This window comes from Epinephelus fuscoguttatus, linkage group LG18, assembly GCF_011397635.1.
Source record: "Epinephelus fuscoguttatus linkage group LG18, E.fuscoguttatus.final_Chr_v1".
Taxonomy (NCBI): domain Eukaryota; kingdom Metazoa; phylum Chordata; class Actinopteri; order Perciformes; family Serranidae; genus Epinephelus; species Epinephelus fuscoguttatus.
In genome coordinates this window covers 7,712,931-7,734,981 of record NC_064769.1, presented here as the reverse complement: position 1 = coordinate 7,734,981, position 22,051 = coordinate 7,712,931, and the positions used below count along the sequence as shown (strand labels likewise).

Genomic DNA, 22,051 nt, shown 5'->3' with positions numbered 1-22,051 from the left:
AACTGCATACAGTGAAAGCAAAACACTCACCCACAACATTGAGTATCCCACTGATCTGCTCACACAAATGGACTTTTCTGTCTTTCTTGTGATAGTTTCATAAAACTTGGGATATACACTAGCTGAAGGAGCAACAGTGACAAGAGCAATGCCTTTTAAAAGAATTCAGAGATTCTGAACTCGAAATGTCTGAAGCAGACGCACAAAACAATGGAAGAGCTCTGAAAAACGATGCTGGCCACATGCGCTCTCTCCTCATTGGGAATGATTGAAAAATAGGTGCTGGCACTGGAAAAAAAAAAAAACACTGTGTGGGCACAGGCTCTAAAGATCATGCAAACAGTGACTTGGGGCACTGACTTGGTGTAAACTTGCATGCTGACATGAGAGCTGTAATAATTTCAACAAACCATAAACCACCAATCGTAACTCACAAATACTTACTCTTATCCTTTTTGGCTGTCTTACATGTTGTTTTACTTTTCCCAGACCAAGCTGCTGACTCAGTACATTCTGAACCTGGGCAAATATGACCAGAACTACGATATCCGGGACCGAACACGCTTCATAAGACAGCTCATAGTGCCCAGTGAGAAGAGTGGCGCCCTCAACAAGTATGCTCGACGCATCCTCCTGGCCCCCAAACCAGCCCCAGTGCTTGAGTCTGCTTTCAAAGGTAATTCATACATTTGTGATATCAACCTCTTTGGGAACATATTAAATCCTCTAACTGGGCTGAATATGTAAGATTAAATACCATTTCTCTCTTATTCTGTAATTTATCTAAAGCCAATCACTGATTTTATATTAACTGGATCTCTATTTCACATCTAGTGGCTCCATTTCCAGTAGTATGCAAAGTTGATTCAGGCAGTAGTTTTATTATTCTGGTGTGTCTGTCTCTCTGAAGGGCAGTTAGGTCAGACCCCTTTACCTTGGACTAATGAGATAGGTAAATTATTGAGCTAATGCTAACCTTTTTCAGACACTCAGAGGGAAAAAAAATCTCTCTCATTTAGCTGTCTCTTCTCTCTCTCTCTCTCTCTCCCTCTCCTTGACAAAAGGGACAGAAACTGCCTCCTGCAACATTAAAATTCAGAGGCAGTTTGCACCCTACTGGATGTTTATGGAAAGTGTTAACCACCCCTGCCAATCTTAATATTCACGACTCAAGTCTTTCTTTTTTTTTCTCTTTTTGGTTTGCAAAGCAGAGTTTTTAGAGCGCACCTCCCAAGGCACAGACACTGATTACCTTCCTGTGTTGACCACTGGGAGAGAGAAGAGTGAATGTGTGAGAGATGATATTAAAGCTTGAGGGTGCCAAGTTTTTATATTAAAGCTCTCTCTATGTATATAGTAGTTGTGGAATGTAACTAAGTACATTTACTCAAGTACTGTAATTAAGTACAAAATTGAGTTTTTCGTACTTTATTTCAGTATTTCCACTTTATTCAACTTTATACCTCTACTGTGCAACATCAAAGAAGCAAATGAACTTTTTACACTCCACTTCATTTGACAGCTTCAGTTAGTTTTCACACCCTTCTGTTTGAAATAAACTAAATGACGAAGTGTTTTATGTGTTGAGGAAGTTCTCCTCCTTCTTAAGCTAAATAAACTCTTATCTTGGATCAGCTGGAAAATGCATCGTCACAAAGCTGAAAACAGGGCTGTTTTTCTGACATCATGAAAAGTTGACTTTTTAGAGATATGTGGTTCTCACAGGACAGCCACACTGCAAACATATGATGATCTTAGAGAATATGATGCATTGCTGTAGATTAAACTACCCAACAGCAGAGGTGGGACCAAGTCATTGTTTTGCCAGCCACAAGTAAGTCTCAAGTCTTTGCACTTGACCTCCGAGTCAAGTCCTAAGTCTAAGCTTTGAGTTTTGAGTCCTAAACATATGCAACTCAAACAATGTGTTTCCACTGAATTTAATGCCATTTTAACAACATAGTAAAAATGTATTAAATTTACAAAAATCATGACTTTTTCAGATTTGTAGTTTGTTGAAGGTTTTTGCATTTCCATCTGTGAATTTCAACCAAAACACCTTGTGCATACCGCAGTTACTTTTTTTGTTGACCACTGAGTAACTTTGGTGCTGGAAAGAAGTTCTTCTTCTGCAACTTGCCGGTCCAAACAAAGTGCTATTGGGAAATAAGGTGTTGACTTGCTAGAAATGAATTGTGTTAATGTTAGTTGATTCAGAGAATGAAGGGATTCATGGCACACTGTTGCTCGGAGGACAGTATCAAGTATTTTCAAGTCAGAAGGGTCAAGTCCAAGTGAAGTCACGAGTTATTGGTGTCAAAGTCCAAGTCAAATTGCAAGTCTCTCTTTGATTTTGTCATGTTAAGTCATTGCATTTGTGACTCAAGTCATGTCAAGTTCAAGTCATGTGGCTTGAGTCCACACCTCTAAGAGTATATAAAGGAGTTCAAATGAGCACAGCCTTAAACATCTACAGCAGTTAAATGTAACATACGCATTAATGCAGCTGTAATAATAATGATAATCCAGAAACATCAGATAGAATAGGAAAAGACTGACAGGGGACTTTTTACTGCACAAGGAGGACTTTACTTTTCATACTTTGAAGTACATTTTGCTTAACATGAGTAAGGTTTTGAATGCAGGACTTTAACTTGCAGTGGAGTATTTTTAGAGTGTAATAGTAGTTTTACTTAAGTAAAAGGTCTGAATACTTCTTTCATTACTGGTATGCAATGACATTTAGCCACTGGCTAAAGGACAGACTGAGGTGACTCATCCCCTGTCTGTCGATTTCTCCACCACTGTTGAAGTTTTCCTTTCCTTTTATAGGTCTTTTGTTTTCCATTTTTGAAAATGACCCCCCCCCCTTTACTTTTCACAACTCTCAACTTTTCAACCCAGGGCTTTTTTTTTGTTTGTTTGATTTGTCTTTCTTTTCTCTCTATCTTCCAGATCGTGACCGTTTCCAGCTGGGCACTCTCTCACACAGCCTCAATACTAAAGCTACTGGATACCAGGAGCTGTCAGACTGGCCAGCTGTTGCTCCTGATCAGTCTGTGAGGAACGTGGAGGTCATTGAGCCAGTAAGGAATCCACCTTCCTTTTACACATCATACAGTAGTTTTACTTCCAACGTGTCTAATTCTAACTCTAAACTGTTTATTGCGTCTTCACTCCCAGTGTCTCTGCGGAGTGACAAATGCATCATTCTGAAAAACACTGACAAGGCGACACATTGGTTCCCCAATGTTTTGACATTAAAGTCATGGGTAATAGTACAAAATGTTAACTTTGTAATACTTTGTCTGGCATCTGTATGGTTAATACTGTTATGGTTTATAGAGCTCCAACAATTTGTTGTCCCCAGAAACAATTTTGATAATCAACAAAAGTTCAGTGGCTCCACCTTATCAATTGTAAAGATATTTTTGATTTTCTTACAATGTGCTGACATTTTTTCATCCAGACAATTAATCAGTCAATCAATAAATAAAGTGATTGATCAACTTAGTTGGGTTGCAAGTGTTTTATTACAAATCAAGTGCTGTTAATGGTGTTGTTCCTGGCAGGAACCTCTCATCAGAACACTATTCCATTTAGATGTCATTTACAGAGAAACCTTTCATCTTTCATCATGTTTTCAATGGTTTAAAAAGCAAAGCGCTAGAAGCTGAAAATAAAATATTAGGTAATGAGCATCACACTTCAAAAGGCCCATTAATAATCGTGTATCAACATAACACTAGAGGTCATGACCATCATCACTCACAAGCACTTGTGCAACACTACTTACCAGATGAAGTGCCAGACTCAGTTGGAGTTTGACTATAACAACGAGACCTTTTATTATATGTCACTTATCCAGGGTATTTACATTATACAGGATGATGATCTTTTCTTAATATGAGGAGGGCACGCAGATTTTAGAATATTGAACCCGAGTTATAATTTCTCTAGAAAAATGCAGCATGCCCAAAAGAAATTGCCTAAACAACTCATTTGCACCAAAGTTAAAACACTTCTGATGCCCAAAGGATGAAAGGCAGAGCAAATGTATGTGTATAGCACCTTTCAACAAGAAGGCAATTTAAAGTGCTTTATGTATGACATAAAAAGGCACTGAAGGTAAAAGGCTAATAAGAGGTATTTTCTCTGGGTCCTAAGCTTGATATATATTATATTACCATGCCCTACAGCTCTGACAGCTTTTGAGTAACTTCGCTAAAAGTAGGAATTATTGAATGTTTAAAAGTAAATATTTGCGACCCATTTTTCAAGATTTTCTTTCTTCATCAGGCACCAGTGGGCTCTGAGCTGAGAGTGAGTTACAGACAGGGAAGTCAGAAAGTATTGAGAAACTGGCTGACACATTATAGGTTTAGATCTTTCCATGAGATTTGTTGACAGTAAGAAAAACATAGAATAACACCGACAAGTTATAAAATAAACACAAGTAATATAAATAGATGCATATAAATTGTATTATAGAAATGAAACAGAAGATGAAAATAAGCTAAAATCTAAAACACAACACTAACAGTAAAGCGAAAGAATGAGTAACCCCTAAATTTGATTTTGTAAGAAGCAGTGGCGATCAGATGTTTTTAGCCTTGATTTTAAAGAACTTGGAGTTAGCAGACCTTAACATTTTAGCTGCAGTCTGATCTCCCATTGCACACTTACTTGGTGTCAAATTTACCCACCTGCATGGTTATCATTTTCCAACCTGATGTTGTGGGAACCTTTGGTTTGTGTTGGAGAAATTAACATTCATTCCTCTGTTTCATTTAGCTCAAAAACAAGAACTCTTTGTGCCACATAATAAGTTTAAGAACAGAAATTACTAAAATTAAAGGCCATTGTTTTTCAGGAAGGGTTAATATTGATTTTTTTTCTCTGAGTAGCTTTATCATCATTACTTTGTGGCAGCTAATGGGGATCCTAATAAAACAACAATAAAGCAGAACACAAACGGTCATTTCAACAAACTTTAATTCCTAGTTTTAAATATAATATATTGCAGAAAAGATATGTGGTAACATGGGAAATCTGTCCAGGACAAAATAAATAGTAATTTAGTTAATTGTCTAATTCTATTGCATCTTATTAAGGTGATGGAGAGGTACACAGTGGGCATATCCTCTATCCAGCTCTTCACAGACTGCTGATGGCTAGATGCTTTACTCTTTACTTTGTGTGGTCTGTACTGTATGTATGTTTTAGTGATAATGTCGTAATGAATTAATTGATCTCATTTTCCTCTGCTATATCTGTTTAGGTACAAGAGTGGGCACCGACAGTTGGGAAGGCCAAGAAACCAAAATCTGATGACAAGTTCTACTCCGATGAGGAGGAGGAGGAGAAAGAAGAGGAAGGCTCTGAGAGCAGTGGCAGTGAAGACAGCAGCAGCAGCAGCAGCGGCAGCAGCAGTAGCAGCAGTGAAGGTGTGTTTCTGTCTTTGCATCTAATAGACAGATGGTGACAAAATGTGATGCTGCTGTCCAAATGGGATCGTGTATTAAATTTATAATCCTTAAGACTTCTGTCCTGCTTGAATTGGTAACAGCCGTGGTCACTGGTGGTAACAGCAATTGCAGGATTTCTGTGGGCAGCAGACGCTTGATGAGCAGCTACTTTTTCAGAAATTCAACAGAGCAGCAACTGCTGTATCCATTTACAGTGCAGCCAAACAAACTCACATAATTTAATAAAGAAGTCTGCCAGTAATTGTCCACTTTCTGGCAACTTTCTGCCATCTGATTTCATGTTGCACCCGCTGCTTGTAGTTTTCCACACAACAGCAAAGCACATGGGAGTTAGTTACCCTGTTGCAACTTGTACTTCCTACAATATTTAGAAATGATTAAAAATGACCATGTCTGGTTTTAGACACATTTTTGATTTTGCTTTGTTGTGGTGAGCTGGTCCAGCTTAGCTTGCACATTAGACTCTATCCCACTGGCTATTTTACTACCGCTGCTTTGCAATGCACTCATATGCTAGTTACCTCTGCTATTGGGATGATGGCGTTGTGTAAGTGTAGCGCCCACTTTCCGGTTACCCCCGGTTAACACTGTTAGCTCTGTCAACCCCCTTCATGTTGAAAACCATGTCAGAAAACTCACACGCTCTGAACTATGCATAGAGCCCCTTTATAGCAGTTTGAAACCTATTAGCTGTGGCGGACCCCGCCACTAACAATGGTAACTACTTTATAGAGAGATAAGTATTAATTATAAAAAAAAGTACACTGAATGGCTTCTCCTGAAGAAGTTCTGGCCATAAAAGTGATCAAAGATTGGGTTTGCATTCATGGAAATAATAGAATATAACTCTGATTCCACAGGCTTGTGTTTGATATCCATACTGTGGATGCTATTTTTATACAGAGTCTGGCAGTGAGAGTGAGGAAGAAAGCAGCGAAGATTCAGAAAAGACCTCAAGTGATTCTGGAAAGAGTTCCAGTGAATCTGAATCAGAACAAAGAAAGAAGAAAAAGACCAAGAAGGCACCGCAGAAGAAAAGCAAGTCAAATGCTGCGTTCAGGTACAGTTAAACCCCTCCGGCCTCTAAGACTCTGAAAGTATCAATTTTCTTCCCTGTGAATTAGGTGTGTCCAGATGTTACCTGTTTCTTTCTTAACTAATCAGACACGTGTGTGTTGGTGAGAGGCACCAGAGTCGTCGTCAACAACAAATGTGATCAGTGCTTCGCTGCATCAATAAGCTCAAACCCCCATCTGTTCATGACTTGAGTCATTTTAATAATCTATATGACAAGTCTCCTTCTGGCATCATACTTACTTTTTTTCAGTTTGCACTTCATCCAGTATGTCTGACAGTAAAAATCTGCAACTGAAAAGAATTTTGATTCTTATACTTGATGCACATTGAAAAAGATGAAACACAACCCAAAATAAGATGCAAGCCATCAATTATTGTTATGAAAATGTCTGAACAATTCTCCAAGCCCAAGGCGTAGCCTCTGTGGCAGTTAATTTTTGTGATTCGTTTGTTTTCTGGTTTTGATTTTCTGATAAATGATATGTGGCAAGTGGCAGTGAATACAGCACTGTTAAATTACTTACTTGGAAGATCCTAATGATGAAATTTCACACCACCAAAGTGTGGCAGTTCTAAAGATAAGAGACAATAATTGATAAATAATAATTAAGTCATAATAATAAACACTGTCATCTGTTCATGTTCAGATGTGTTTTTTATTTAGAAAATAAACATTTTTAAGCTGAAATTGGAGAGTACAAACACATCTGGTTGTGTAGACTTTGTCCAATTCAGTTGCTTAGTTAGTGTCATTAGTCACATTGGGACTCTTAGACATTTATTGTCACCACTGAAGTGGGACTATTAAACTTTTCATAAATACAATTGAAATTTTGGATGACAAATACATGTACGTCTCAGACAACGAACTTAAAGGAATACTTAACAGTCCAAATGATCATTTGTGTAGCAGTTACACACCCTGCAAGATCCTTCGTCCAAAAAAACCTTTTTCTTGTCTGTCTGCCTGCTCTGAATGAAGACTCTAAAATCAGAGAAAATTCTTGATAAATCGAAGTCATAGGGGTCCAACAGCAAAACTATATCAAAACACGACATGTGCACTTGCTGAATTCGAACTAACACTTTAAAACACAGAAGTCACACAAAACACAAACAAACTTTAACTTATCAAGGCAACATTAGACCAGCAGCTCTCATGATCAGCAAGGTAAAATTACTGTTTTTATAAATGGAGTCTGACTTTGAAGGGAGCATAGATAAGTTTCACTTTTAGTTCAGTTCCCCTTTGGAAATGTAGTCTGGGAATTAGTGAGCATACGACGAGAAAACAGAGACTTGGATTATCCTGCACGAGTGATGTGACAGTTTTAAACGGATGTTTTGATATAGTTTTACTGTTTTTATATGTGGACCCCCATGACTTGAATTCATCAAGAATTTTCTGCATTTTCGATTCTTTTTTTATTGGAGGCATGTAAAAAAAAAAAAAAAAAAGTTTTCTTCAAGAATTCAGTACAACACAGCATGGGTAATTTATGAACCAGTGATCATTTGAAGGGTGAAAGGTTCCCTCAATGTCCTTTTGAACAATGAAGTTCAACAGGACCAGACTACGGTGTCTAGAGTCCTTTAAAAGATGAAAAACACGAACAACCATAGCGCTGACTACAGATTCACCAAATTTAATCCAAATCTGTGTTTTCAGATAAAAGAGAAGGTCATACCAACTGCCTTAAAGAGGGTAACAGTATAGTCTGTGAGCCATACACACCATTGTACTGTATGTACACCTTCTCTCTCTCTCTCTCTCTCTCTCTCTCTCTCTCTCTCTCTCTCTCTCTCTCTCTCTCTCTCTCTCTCTCTCTCTCTCACGCACGCACACGCACACACGCACGCACACACACACACACACACGCACACAGACACATCAGGCTGGCAGAGCTGCTAGAATATCGTTAGTGTGAGTTCCATTAACAAGCTAATCAAGGAGAATTTTCCTCCAGTAGCGTAACCCACATTTACATGGCTAATGGATAATGACTTTTGATTGGTCATTTAGCAGCCTGGTGTTGCCAATGAATGAGATTTGAGTCATTACTACTGAATATGCTCACGTACGCTCCTCTTACACACTGGCAAATTTAGTTTCTTGTGCACTCTACTCATTTGCTCACAGACACACAAACTCACACAGAATATACCTGATTTTGCTGTGTGACAGGCCGCCGGCTGACCCTGTTCTCTCCATTAGAGAGTATAATTAGAGCAACTCACCCCAGTGCTCAAACACACACAAACGCAGCCACGCACACACACACATGCACACAGTAATTAGAGCAGCTCACCCCAGTGCTTCCACAACAAACACAGCATAATGCCCTCATTATGGCCCAGTCATTTCAGGCAGGGCCTAATCAGGCCCACAGTGATTTATATCACTTTTTCCTGTTCGCAGCAAATGAAATCTGTAGGCCAAATTAATACTGGCTTTTCATCATCGCCCAAGTTAAAAAGCCAGTTACCGTCACAATTCCCCTCATTAATTTAACGGCTGAAAATCCCAGGCAGGCGGAGTAAACACTCATTATCGGGACAAATTGAAGAGGGACAGAGCAAGTGAAAGAGAGAGGAGAAAGATGGAAGAAATCTTTTTTGAGTGAATGCAACATTGAATTAACTTCACAAACAAAAACAGATTGATCGTTGATCTGACCAGCCATGCTTAAGCTTTTAGTTTGGATCGGAAAAGAGAAAAAAAGACATTGAAAAGCAAAAATATATTATTTAAGATATTATAAGTTTGTTTTGCCTGATGGATTCAAGACTATTTGTTCAAACTGTGTACATGGAAGCTGTGTGTGTAGTGTGAATGTTGTGGTAAAAGAATGGTTTGTGAACAAAGAATGTGCAGTACTATTCTTTCCATATATGCATTCTGTTACTTGTATTGATAACTTGTCTGAGGCTTTGTTTGCTGGTCTTTTGTGTTTCAGTGACTCGGATGAAAACGGAAATGGACCTGTAGCACAAGCCAGCAGCTCGTCAGCTGAGAGCTCCTCCGGCTCAGAGACAGACTCCTCCGATGACTCTGACTCAGACACACCCACAGCACAACAGAAGAAGAAGAGTGATGTGAAGTCCAAACCCAAGGTAAAATTTGTTTTTTGGTTTCACTTGTTAATAACAGTCACACAGTCATCTTTAGTTTGGTACTTTTAGTTTGGTAATAGAACACAAGCATAAAACATGGGGTATGTTTCATTTAAGATAAATAAAGAGTTGAATTAACACATTTAAACAAAAGTAGGTCGTTTTGTGGAAAATATACATTTTCCACTTCTTCCAAATTCAATTTAATTTCCAGAAGCTTCACTGAGAAGGTGATTCTATCCATTAAAAATATTTCATAGATGATATCGTACCAGTTCTTTATAGATGAGGTGTCTGGCTAGAGCCATTTCTTTGTAATTGCTTCTCTAGCCTTTTGTCTTTTGTTGAAAGTAAAAGACCCGAAAGGAGTTTATCCCATTTAAATCTATTTTTTTATAATAATATAGTCACTAATTCTGTACAAATCACAGGCCAAAAAGCATTTACATTTGGACAGGCCCAAAATAAGTGGTAGTGATTGGCTTCCAGGGAGCCACAATTCCTCCAGCAGCTGGAAGAGCCTGAGTGATGATTCGTCTGAACAGGTGCAATAAAATATCTACTTAGACTCTTCCAGCCAAACGGTCTCCATAAAGTTGAGCCTTTCATTGAGATTCACAATATTTTGTCCAGACTTCCTCTGGGATATAACTGTTAGTTTCCCTTTTCCATTTTTGTTACATTTACATACTTGTTATCATAATCTCCTAAAGTTATATAGTCTTAAAATTACTTTGAGCCCTGAGTTTGTCCTACAGGTGCTAATAAAAACTTTAAATAAGTTATTTTCAAATGCCTTTAGACTCTGTAACATACCATACTAGAATTTATAAACTCCATGCAATGCCTTGAAAAATACCAAACATTCAGTGCCATGTTTGATACCACAAGGACAAATTGAAATTGAGGACATACATTTTATTCAAAGATAAATATAACAAAGCTATAACATGACAACAGCAGCTTTTCTCGTCTTAGTTAGTATCAGAGAACAGGAGAATGACTTTAGTAATCCAGCCGGTAGGGGTTTATTTTTATTGTGGAAAATCAGTATTAAAGCCTTTTCAAATATTCAGAATTGATATGTATCTATAAATTGACATTTTTGAAAACACAGAACTGAGTAGCACAACAATTTTTTAATAAACAGCAGGTTGCAGACCAGAGTGAGCTATCAACATAAAAAAAAAGTCATACAGTTCCTTCCCAGTACATCATGCTGCATTCAAAAGCCATTTTTAGCCAACAAGACTTCATTATGACCAATTTTGAGATTGTTTCTTGTAGTGCTGCCCAGAATATCAGTTCAGGCATTATCAATATCAGGCATTGATTCAGTGAGAAAATTAAAGGTTTGGATGTTGATTACAATGGCAACGATCGAAGCTTCAAAGCATTCGAGTCAGCCCTAGTTTCCGGTCATGTGACTTATTGGAGATCTTTAAACATTTTCTCATGAACACCTACACGTACCTAAATGAAAAAATCCAGCACATGTATCACATAATTGTCTATTGTTATGTGCATTTTGATTTATCCAGAAGCTATCTCCGCTTAAAATTTTTTCAACATTCCCTATTATAAATCTAACTGATTCAGGAGATGTATGGGCTTGGCGTAGGTATAAACACCGAGTAGTTTTTTAATGACTGGCTTGGTAAGACAGCTCCAAGAGACTAGAGCATACTACTGCTGAAATACACTTAATAATCCTAGATGTTAGATAAGACAACGAGTGAGTATATTCCTATAAACTGAACTTTAAAATAGCTAATACGTGGCTATTTTATTCCATAAAATGATGCATTTTACAACAACAGTCCTTCTTTATGTTGGTCTCTCCTGATAGCTCCGCATCTGGATGTCCAATATTATATAAGTAGAAGAGACAAGTATGCTAAACAATATATTGAAAATACATGTGTGTATGCAAAATATATAGTAAGCTCATATGTAAGTATATGGATGTTGAAATAGTTACTGGTCTGCATAATGGCCTTTGAAGAGCATTTACGTTGTAAGACATGTTGGGGTGAATTTCAACTTCAGTATAAAAAACATTAAAAACAGAATCTGTTCATATAGATCTCTGAGGCCAAGGCGGCACACTGCATGCTATTCCATTTCATGCATGCATCATACTGTAATACATGTTTATCCCTTAGCTAAGCTATTCTGCAATATATCATCTTTAAACCAGTGAAGAATCTGATATTATTGCAAACAGGATTAATGGAGAAACTCTTGTTGTGGCCTGCTTCTGTTTAACTGTATAAACACCATGTTCTCCCAGGGAGCTCTTGTTCCCCAGACACATGTAGCACAAGCAACGAAATCACTATTTATATTGTGGGATATAATTCTGCTCCTCTGTTATCAGCTTTATGTTTTTTCTCCTCAAGTTGTTCATTCGTCCCCTTTTTCAGCCCTCACCATCTTTTTCTTACCTGTTATGCTCATCGCATTATATCTCACCCTCCCTTTCCTTTTCTGCACTATGAAATTCTCATTTCATACACTTTGTCATTTGGACATGGCCTATGAATTATGCATCTTTCTCTCCCTCTCCTTATACACACCTCTCTCTCTCTCTCTCTCTTGCTCTTTCAGACCTCCATTTACTAACAAGGTTTCCGTCTCTATTACCGCCACCAAGCGTCAATCAGAGAAGATCTGATAAGATACGCCTTCTAACTTTATTGTTTGTTTTCACTCTCATTCCTCACTCCCTCCTCTGTTAAGTTTTTTTTCCCTTCCTGTCTGTTCAGCCTGGAGTATGCAGAGTGGAATTTTATGGTTCTTTATGTGACGTGAATGGAGCCCTGGTTGGTTAGGAGGGTGTGGAGAAAGGGTGATAAAAGCGCTCGTACGTTTAAATGCGTTTTTATTGGGCCTGTTGTGGTGCAAGCTAGTGCCATGTGTTGTAATTCCCACAAGTCAACACCTGACAAGCCCACCTCAGTCGCACGAGGTGGCGTGTATCGGTTGTGACACGATACCGTGCTTGACTGGTCATTGAAAATTCCAGACGTGTTGCATATCTGTTTTTGGGATGAATATGTCATGTCTTGAGAGACAGCGCCCGCAGAATTGAAACATGTCACCCACCAAAAAGCACAACACATAATTTCAGTACTTTTGGTTTGAGTTGACATTTTTCTGCCCTGTCCCCTTCTTCGGTGTTGCTCATCATCATGTTGCTGTGTTTGTTTTTAGGTGGAAGTGAAGCCCAAGAATGAAGTGTCCTTACTGGATCTAGATGACTGTGAGTTTATCTGCACTTTACTGCTGTACATTACTTAGTTTCCAACATTTGTCACCACTTCACCCTCCGCTCTGTCTGTTTTTTTTTTCTTTTGTTTTCAACAGCCTGCAGGCTACAGAACTTGTCTAATAAACAAAATGTATTCTACCACAGATAGTTAACAAATTCCTGGAGGAGAAAGTTGAGCGTCTTTCTTCAAATAACCCAGGTATTTTTCTCTGGAGCTGAAGGAGCCTCGAGAAGAAGAGAGTTAATATGAGAGTGAATGAAAAGTTTACATTTGTCAGTTGGCCACAAACACAGATCCAAATGAATACCAGTGTTGCTCTGTGTCAGCTGGATGTGAAAACAGGCAATTTATTGTGCACTCTCAAAATTAGCTTCAAAGGCAGTGGTAGGCAAATAGTGACCTGTGGGCCAAATTCGGTTCTCCAGCAAACATGTTTGGAACCCTGACAGAAGGTTACATTTTCGGTTTTATGTTCTGCTTTAGAACTTTGACAGGGTTTTTCTTAAATCCACTAAAGATAACTACAGAAATAAAGGCTTGTGTAAATCTTAAAGAAAAGCCTGGCCTTTAATAATAATCAGCATCTCCATGTGAAGAGAGACATGCAAACTGTGGCTACTGTGCCTCATTCTGTACCAAGCTGTCCCAGTTATTAAGTGCATGGTGCTGGATTGAACCCTAATAAATAATCCAGATAAAGAATTTAATACCCTGTGATTTCAAATACAGTTTTAATTCCACAGGTTTAGTCTGTTAGACTGCTACGTATTTGTGTTTGTGAGATGTAAATCTGTTGTGATCAAACTGAAATCACATGTTGATAACATTATTAATAACATTACTGTAGTTCAGCCAGTCCATCAGTGTAATCTTCTGATGAATTTTACATAACATCTGCTACTGTAACTCTGTTACCACTTACATATTAACAGGAAAAATGCCTTCAGATAAAATCCTCAAACTGTTTTATAAATATGTTTATTTTTAAAGGGACAGTTCACCCTCAAATCCAAAATACATATTCCTCCTCTTACCTTTAGTGCTATTTATTAATCCAGATTATTTTGGTGTGAGCTGCAGAGTGCCAGAGATATCCGCTGTAGAACTAGATAGGCACACTGCTTGTGGTGCTCAAAGTGCCAAAACAATATATTTGAAAAACTTGTGCATCTGCTGATGGATAAGAGGTTTGTTCTCATGACAGCAGGAGATGTAAACATTCATGGTGTCCTCCTTGACTGAGCTGTAATGTTAGCTAGCTCACTGATGCTAGGTGACCTAGCAGTAGATGCACTTTTCATTGTGACAGTGATACGGTTGATGGATGGATGTTGGTGTGTAGAAAGAAAATACTTCCTATATGAAACTGCACACAACAAGGTCTGTGGATTATCTTGAGTAACAGCGGCAGACACAACACCTGTCACAGCAAGCTAACATGCCACCTGCGGTAATTTTAATTTGACCAGCAGACTTCACTATGGTGATTTGACCAGCTGAGTTGCAGGTGACACTATCATCTGGCTTAAATGGAGCTCAGACCGGCCAGTTCACACCGCTGCAACTTTTCTCTGCAGTGTTCTAAAATGGTTTCATCTTATTGTGAATCTTTGGTCTGAACTGAGCTATAGAGAAAAATATGTTTTTTTTTATTTTTGTTTGTTTGTTTTGTCCCTTTAAATGCATTCAATAAGACTGAACCAAAAATATATATTTCCAGTATATGCTGAAAGCATACAGGCATGTGTTATAGGATGATAATATATTAGTTGATATGTTTCCAGCTTTATCCACTGCCCCCAAATGGTCAGAAAAGCGATGAATAAATCTTTAAAGCCACTGCGCGTAGAGATTGAAAATTCTCATCTTTGGCGCCCCCCAGTGTCACTATTAAAAAAAGACTCTTTGATAGACACTTTTACAGCAATGCCACCACTCCACAGAGGCTTTAACAAGCTCAAAGTGCCTGTCTCCGTTTTCTTTGTGTTGTTTTAGTTTCTCCTGCGCCCATAAATGCACCAAAGTCTTTGATCGTCTCCCAGAGCCTGCTGTCTGACCTCGAGGGCCTCTCTCTTTCCAACATCTCCTCCACCATGCAGGTTCGTACTCTTGTGTGTGTGTGTGTGTGCGTGTGTGTCTGCATTATAAAACACACAGGATGACATTTCCTCCATCAACGTGTGTTGAGAGTCAATCGTTCCTTTTCTGTCTGACACTGACAGAACAGCAGAGCAGCATATGAGATGGTGAAATGAGCCTCTCTCCCTCGTGGAACATTTCTGCTCCAGACGCCGACTATTGACCTTTTCTGCCTTCTTATATTTATAGCCAGTCAGGACGGTACAACTGCTCTTCCTGTTTCCTGTATCTCTTATAGTCTGTCTTTCTCACCCTCGCTGTCTTTTGCTCTTCCACACCCTTGAACTCTATTTCTGTGTCTCATCTATAAGTCCACCCACTTTGTTTCTCTCCCCCTCTCTCTCCCTTATCTCTCTCCTCCTCTCTGTCACCTTCCATCTCTCTCTGTCAGATGTTGTGTCCCTTGTGTCTCGGTGTTGTGTATATCTGATGGTTGACCTTTCCTAGTGTGACGGCTCCTTTCTCTCCTCAGTGTGTGAGCCGCTCCGCACGTCTGTGTATTTTGTATCTTGTCTTTCCCCCCGGGAGGGAAATGTCCAGACCATTCTTTCTGCTGTTTGCTGTGTCTATTTTGTGTCTCATATTCAGGTGTGTGGTAACTCTGCAGTTTGAAGATTTTAAATCAGGAAATTTATGGTGATTTTTGATATGTTCAGCACTCACACAGGTGTTTGACCCATGCTCTTATTTTGAAATTTTGTTTTATTTCATGATTAATGGTTAGTCATGCAATCATTTAATTGAAACCTCAGGAAGAGCAACAGAGGAGGGATTCCTTTTCTGACAGTTAGATGAGAAGATCAGTGTAGCTCTCTCATATGTAGGCTAAATATGGGGCTACAGCCAGTTATCTTATATTCACATTAAGACTGGAAGAAAGGGGGAAATAGGAAGCTTGACTTTGTCCAGAGGTAATACAATCTGTCTACAAGCATCTCTAAAATTAAAGTGATACTTGATGATTTTGAACCAGCTTTGTTTCATAACAATTTGGTAAGTGTGTAAATGAACAATTGTACACTTCCCTCCATCTTAACAGCGCCCAGATCTCCCTGCTTATCTTCCAGTTTAAAGCTGCTGGATAAAGCAAAACTTGTCAACAGGAAGTGGGCACTATACTGATTCCTGTATTGTAAAAACGGAGGCTGAAAAACTGAGATTGAGCGGTAAAACTAAGCAGTGCTGAATCCAATATGAAGCAAGATTCTGTCACTGTGTTGCCTATTTCTGGGGTATAATGTTTTTTAGAACATATTTTAGTTTACAGTTTAACTGTAATATGAGTTGTTTTTTTTTTCTTCCAGCTAGCCACCATATTGTTTCCTGTGTCAAAACAGACAGGCTCGCATTACATCATCCACCAGCGCCAGCTGTTGTAGGTCCGGTGCGGTGTAGTGCGTTCTGGTAGCTATAGGTTTTCTACCTCTTGAGCAAAAGCGAATGCCATAGCCTTTTCCCTCTGTTTTCTCTGGTCATGTAGCACTAATATCTAAAGTATTTACGTCTGTCTACTGAATAGACAGGCCAGTTTTATGAAAAGACCATGTTTCTAGCAGTAAAATACCTCTTTAATTTCCTGCAAACCATCACAGTATAAAAGAGTAAAGACTGCTGCTTGCTCTAGATACATTCACAGACTAAATGAAGGTTGTGTGGTATAAAACTTAGGACATGATATTAAAGATGCTTTAAAAGTGACTGATTTCTCTTAAGTTTGTTTTAACTTTTTATTGTTAACACTAAGTTTGGCTGCATGTAGACAAATGTCTTTTCACCAGCTGTCTGAATGGCCTCTCTGCTGTCCTAGCTCTGGTCTTGTGCTTGGCTTTTGTGGTAAGTTACTCTATATTCCGAGTCCGCCCGTCAGTCCTGCCCGCCTGTCAGTCAGTATGATTGACAGCTGCTCTCAGGCCAGCGTTTATGCAGTCTTGTTAGTCGTTCTCTCCTCCTCAGGTGAAGGCCATGGAGTAATAGAGAATAGAAATGCAGATTAGAACAGGGAACTTTTTGCGCATCAACATCTGATTTAGAGTCAATTCTATGCATAAATACATGATGGGCATCGGGATTCATAGACAAGGGTAAATAACCTCACCTTTATTCACACTCCCCCCTCCCTATGCATGCACACGCTTACATATCAGCGCGCTCTCTCTCTCTCTCTCTCTTTCTCTCTCTCTCTCTCTCTCTCTCTCTCTCTCTCTCACACTCTCACACACACACACTGGCCCCAGTGTCATTTCTATTTCTCAGCAATCTGCCCACAGAGGCAGCGAGTCTGTCTCAGCTGAGCGCTCGGGCCCTTTTAGAGAATTACTGCATGGTTATCAAAGGCATTTAGATTAACCCTGGTCACTGTCTTTGACCCACCTCCTTTTCTGTCTCCTCCTCCTCTCCCCAGTTTCTGCATGCTACCGCTCTCTCTAATAACATTTTGACATTAGGATCTCTCACAAATGCCTCTTAAATCCGCCCCCCACCCCCCCACCCTCCCCAAACCTCTTCCGACCGCTGTCCGTGTGTGCGGCGGGGTGGCTGAGGCTGATAACTTTTCATTCATAATTAGCAGTCGGCGAATGGTGCTGCGTTGGGGGGAAATTGAACTGTCAGCGGCGGGGCGCACGGCGTTTGACCCCATCACGCCCAGAGGGGGCCATCATAATTTGTTCATTTGGTGTCCATCAGGCGGGCGCCAGCTCCCCCCTCCTCCTCCCCCCTCTCCCTCCTCACCCCTCTGACCTCCCCGTAGTGGGCGCTCTGGGTTCACGTCTAATTATGAATCAGCAGAAGGACCCCGAGCGCCACGAATATAGCAGCCCCTGCCCTCCAAACCTCCTGCTGCCACTCAAACTGCAGAGATTGCCTCTTAAATAGGAATAAATGCCCACACAGAAAGAGCTAGTCAGTGCAGTGGCCTACGCAGCAAGTGGAGAGTTTGGGAAATGTTTGTGTTTTAATGCAGCTGTTGCTGCATTTCTTTTCTTATAAGTTGGTTTTTGGGACTATGTGAGGACAGATTTGTGTGTGTGTGTGTGTGTGTGTGTGTGTGTGTGTGTGTGTGTGTGTGTTTTATGCATGGGCATTTAATTTTTTCTGTTTTCTTCTTTTTGTCACTCATGTTTGTCCTTTTCTGAGGTGACAGAGGTCATGATGCTGATCCCTAAAAATCTTGATTATCATACATGTTTTCATTGTCTGCTGCTTCCACTTGTCTCAACAAAGCAATTAGCTATTTAATTACTGTAAGCAGGTGAATTAGGGTCTTAACCATTTATTGTGAAATTTATAAATAGAAATATCCACCATATCCACGCCTACATGATCAGTTTAATGTGGTATTATGCAGCTTGTTTCTTCCAAAGATTGAGGGAGTATTCAGATCCTTGACTCAAGAAAGACTAAAAGTAGATAAATAAATAATATATTTTAAAAATGCATTTAAAGTTAAACCCAGTATATGTGAGACAAAATAGAGATTGCTACTCAAGATTCAAGATTATTTTTTCTGGCTTTAAGAAAATAAGACTTTTGGGACTCAACAATGGAATGCATCGTATGTATATTGGTATATTTTTATTGGAGATGTTGTCGAGATGAAGTATGCAGTACAGAAAATGGAAATATTAGAATAAATACTGGTTTCTTTCATGTTCTGTAGCCAGTGTTATTGTAAGTATAACGTACCTTCATCATTTACAAGTGAAGTTAAATACTGTACATTGATAATGATCTTTGAGAGTAACAGGTCTCTTGTGATTTATATGTTTAAAAAAATAAAGTCCATTAAAATACTGCTAATTTAAATCTTAGAAAGATACACATCTTTGGAAATTTGATTGTGAAGTCATTTTGTTAAGCACAAATGCTAAAAATCACTGGTTTCAGCTTCTGAAATGTGAATATATTATGTTGGTTTTTTTTATGACAGTAAGTTGAATATCTTTGGTCTACAAAATAACCAAAACCCAAGTGCTTAATTGATTGGTTTAGAAAACAATCAGCAGATCAATTGATAATGAAAATTATCACAAGTTGCGGCCCTACTTAAATGTTATGCTAACATAAAGAAACTGTTGGCAGTTTGTTAACGATACTTGCAAAGCTAGATGAAGGACAATAGGGTTTCTGAATAACAATCCTCTATTATTGCTAATGTTCCTTAATGGAAAACTTCAAAATTAATCATTTTAAAATACCTAATTTACTGACAAATTGGCATAAATGAAGTAACCTCTGTCTATATGCGCTGGAGAGACTTCTTGTTACATTAAAGTAGTTTTAGATGGCTGTAGTAACATTTATTTAATCCAATTTGCAGTCAAGGTCTTTGTGACGCCCCTCAATTAATTGTCATCTCCTGACTGAGGGGAACAATTAGGCCCTAAAGTCAAACACATGTCCCTTACCTTAATCCTCACAACTCTTGTAGAGCATAATGAAATCCTGTCCCTGGTGTTGGAGGCAGACGGTGTCTGAAAAACAGAAATGGATTTTCAATATATGCCCATACGTCTCTGTACCCCCTACACCACTTTCTTTTAAATTGGCCCTCTTGTGCACACGGCACAAGGCTACCCGGCTCCGGTTAGCCCTTTTTGAATATGTCAGCGGGATTTTCAGGTCATTTGCCAGAGAGGATGCTGGGAGCGTGGCGTCCGGGCTCTGAAGGTGACTGGTGTCTGTGTCATCCATCATGGGAGCTTCCTTTAAGTTGATGCATAATAGAGCCTCTCAATCAACTTCCTCCCTCATTGTCACCTCCCTCCTTCCTGTCCAGGGTGGAGAATGCGAGCCAAAGAAAGAACAGGAGACTGACAGAGAAGTCAAGGTTACATCCCTCTTCTTCTTCTTATTTACACTTGAGGTGTTATGGGCTTGTGCTGCGTAACAGGACAACAATGGATGGGAGAGTGAAGGGGCTTGTGTGGGCACTTGTGTCAGGCTTTAACTGTCCACTGTGTCAAATTGGTGATAATAAGCAGTTTGAAGCCCCGTCCTGTCTCCTGTCGCTGCCGCCTGCTTGGTGGCGAGGGCGACAGACAGGACCTTGAAGCAGGATGCGTCTGTCAGGGAGGTAAATCTCTGTTGTGATGGGGTGGCAAACATTATGGCCAGCTTTATCGACACCGACTGCTCTGACACATCTAAAAGTGGCCCAATAAATTTGCAGGCTGGCGATGGCGTGACGGGCGCTTGTGAGGGCGCAGCGGCGTTACAGCACAGCAACAAATGTTTGTTTGACCTCCTTCACAGGCGTGTGGGCGGTCTGGGCACAGGAGACACTGCTTCTCTGTCAAGGGGACTGAGAAATGGTGTTGTTATCAGACAGTCTATTCTGTATCTAATGTGACTTGGACTAGCTATTGTTTTTAAATGTTTTATTCTGGTTCCAGTATGATACGCAAGCCTATTTGTCCCTACCAAAGATTTGCATCTTTAAAAACAGATGCCAAAAGTTGCCAGTTTAATACTTTAACCAAGGAAAAATAGTACATTGACTTTAGAAGCTGCAGAAGTTTTTTTTTTTTTTTTTGTCTATCCCATTGATATCAATTGGTATGTTTTACATTATCTTATTACACAGAGAGTCCAGGTTATGCAGGTAATCAAGGGATCCATTTACATGTTATGTAGGAACCTAGTTTCTGTAATGCTTACACATGCAGCAGCTCAGTATTCAGACTTCTCCCTTCCTATTTACCAACTTTATTTTGGAACCATGTCTATCTTATTTAATCTGTAGCAGTGAGAGAGGACACTGGTGGTCCTGAGGATATACAGATGGATATATAAACAAAATGCAGCTTCTCCTAACAACATAAACAACACAAAGTGTTAGATGAACAAATATATCAAATGTTACAGGGTGAACTGACTTACATAGACTCCTAGTTTTAGTCGGACTTTAGATGGAATTGTATTCATACAACGATGCATCGCTCCATGTAATGATCTCTCCTATCATTCAGCCACTCTGCTGTTAAGTGTCCCTGTCTGCAGTCTTTCGTTATGCAAATGTATATTTGTAAAAAGTCAACAAGAAATCCGGTGACCTGTATACAAGGCAGAGAAATCAGTGTTCTCCAGGAGAAATGTAGCTCAGGGAAATCAAGTCTCCTTGATGCCATTCAGATGGTGTCAAGAAGTTGAATCAGTGCTGTTTCAACAAAAACTGAACATTATAACCTTCATGAAGAGAGTATTCATTGCAGGACTCATGTATTAGGCTGTGTTAGTTTTAGCTGTGTGTACCTAAAAAAAAAACTGGCAACTGAGTGTATATTTCTTCATAATAATTTTTTAATAATTTTTTTGGAATATTTTAAAGGTATACTATGGGATATGGATTGTTGGATAATGTTTCTAAACATCTTTACCAGTAAAAGTAAAAGCTAACCCCTGATTCTCTCATTTGGCATTTCACCTTGCTGAATTTGCGTATTTAGACATTGAGTCTCTTGGATGCTGCTGCTTGCAGTCTGGCACCTGGTCACTATCTTTTTATAAAGCTCTGACCTCACCTGAGTGCTGTGGGGGAACATGCCCAAAAATTTCCCCAACACAGACAATTAGAAAATAGAGACATAGGGTAGAGTTTGCAGAAAAATACACAGCTACACACTATTAGTGGGTCATAAGTGATGATTTAGAGGGATTACTTCTGCGATAGTCTGAACATATTTATCGGGAAAATGCTGCATAGTATACATGAAGGTAATTTCTTATAACAAATTGGCACTGGAATTTTAAGCAAACACTAATGTGGTGCACCTTCACATTCTCTATAGTGCAGAGGTTGACTAGTATTGGTATATCTGATCAGGCAGTGGGCTTGTTTGTGAATTACCTCTCGGAAAGGTCTCAGTGTGTTCAGTTTGATGGACTCACCTCTAACTGACTCAACACTTGTGATGGTGTACCCCAGGCTTCTGTGTTAGGTCCACTGTTATATTCAAT

At 39.3% G+C, this 22,051-nt stretch overlaps 1 protein-coding gene across 3 annotated transcripts in view; it reads left to right on the top strand.

The window, feature by feature from the left end:
• ap3b1a (adaptor related protein complex 3 subunit beta 1a) overlaps positions 1–22,051 on the top strand; it is an 83,714-nt gene that overhangs the window by 33,667 nt on the left and 27,996 nt on the right. For all 3 annotated transcript variants that reach the window (XM_049603938.1, XM_049603937.1, XM_049603939.1), the window contains exons 16-22: positions 490–676; positions 2,956–3,086; positions 5,282–5,447; positions 6,393–6,549; positions 9,524–9,680; positions 12,897–12,945; positions 14,951–15,054. In XM_049603938.1, coding sequence (XP_049459895.1) covers positions 490–676; positions 2,956–3,086; positions 5,282–5,447; positions 6,393–6,549; positions 9,524–9,680; positions 12,897–12,945; positions 14,951–15,054 — 951 coding nt within the window. The remainder of the gene's footprint in view (positions 1–489; positions 677–2,955; positions 3,087–5,281; positions 5,448–6,392; positions 6,550–9,523; positions 9,681–12,896; positions 12,946–14,950; positions 15,055–22,051) is intronic.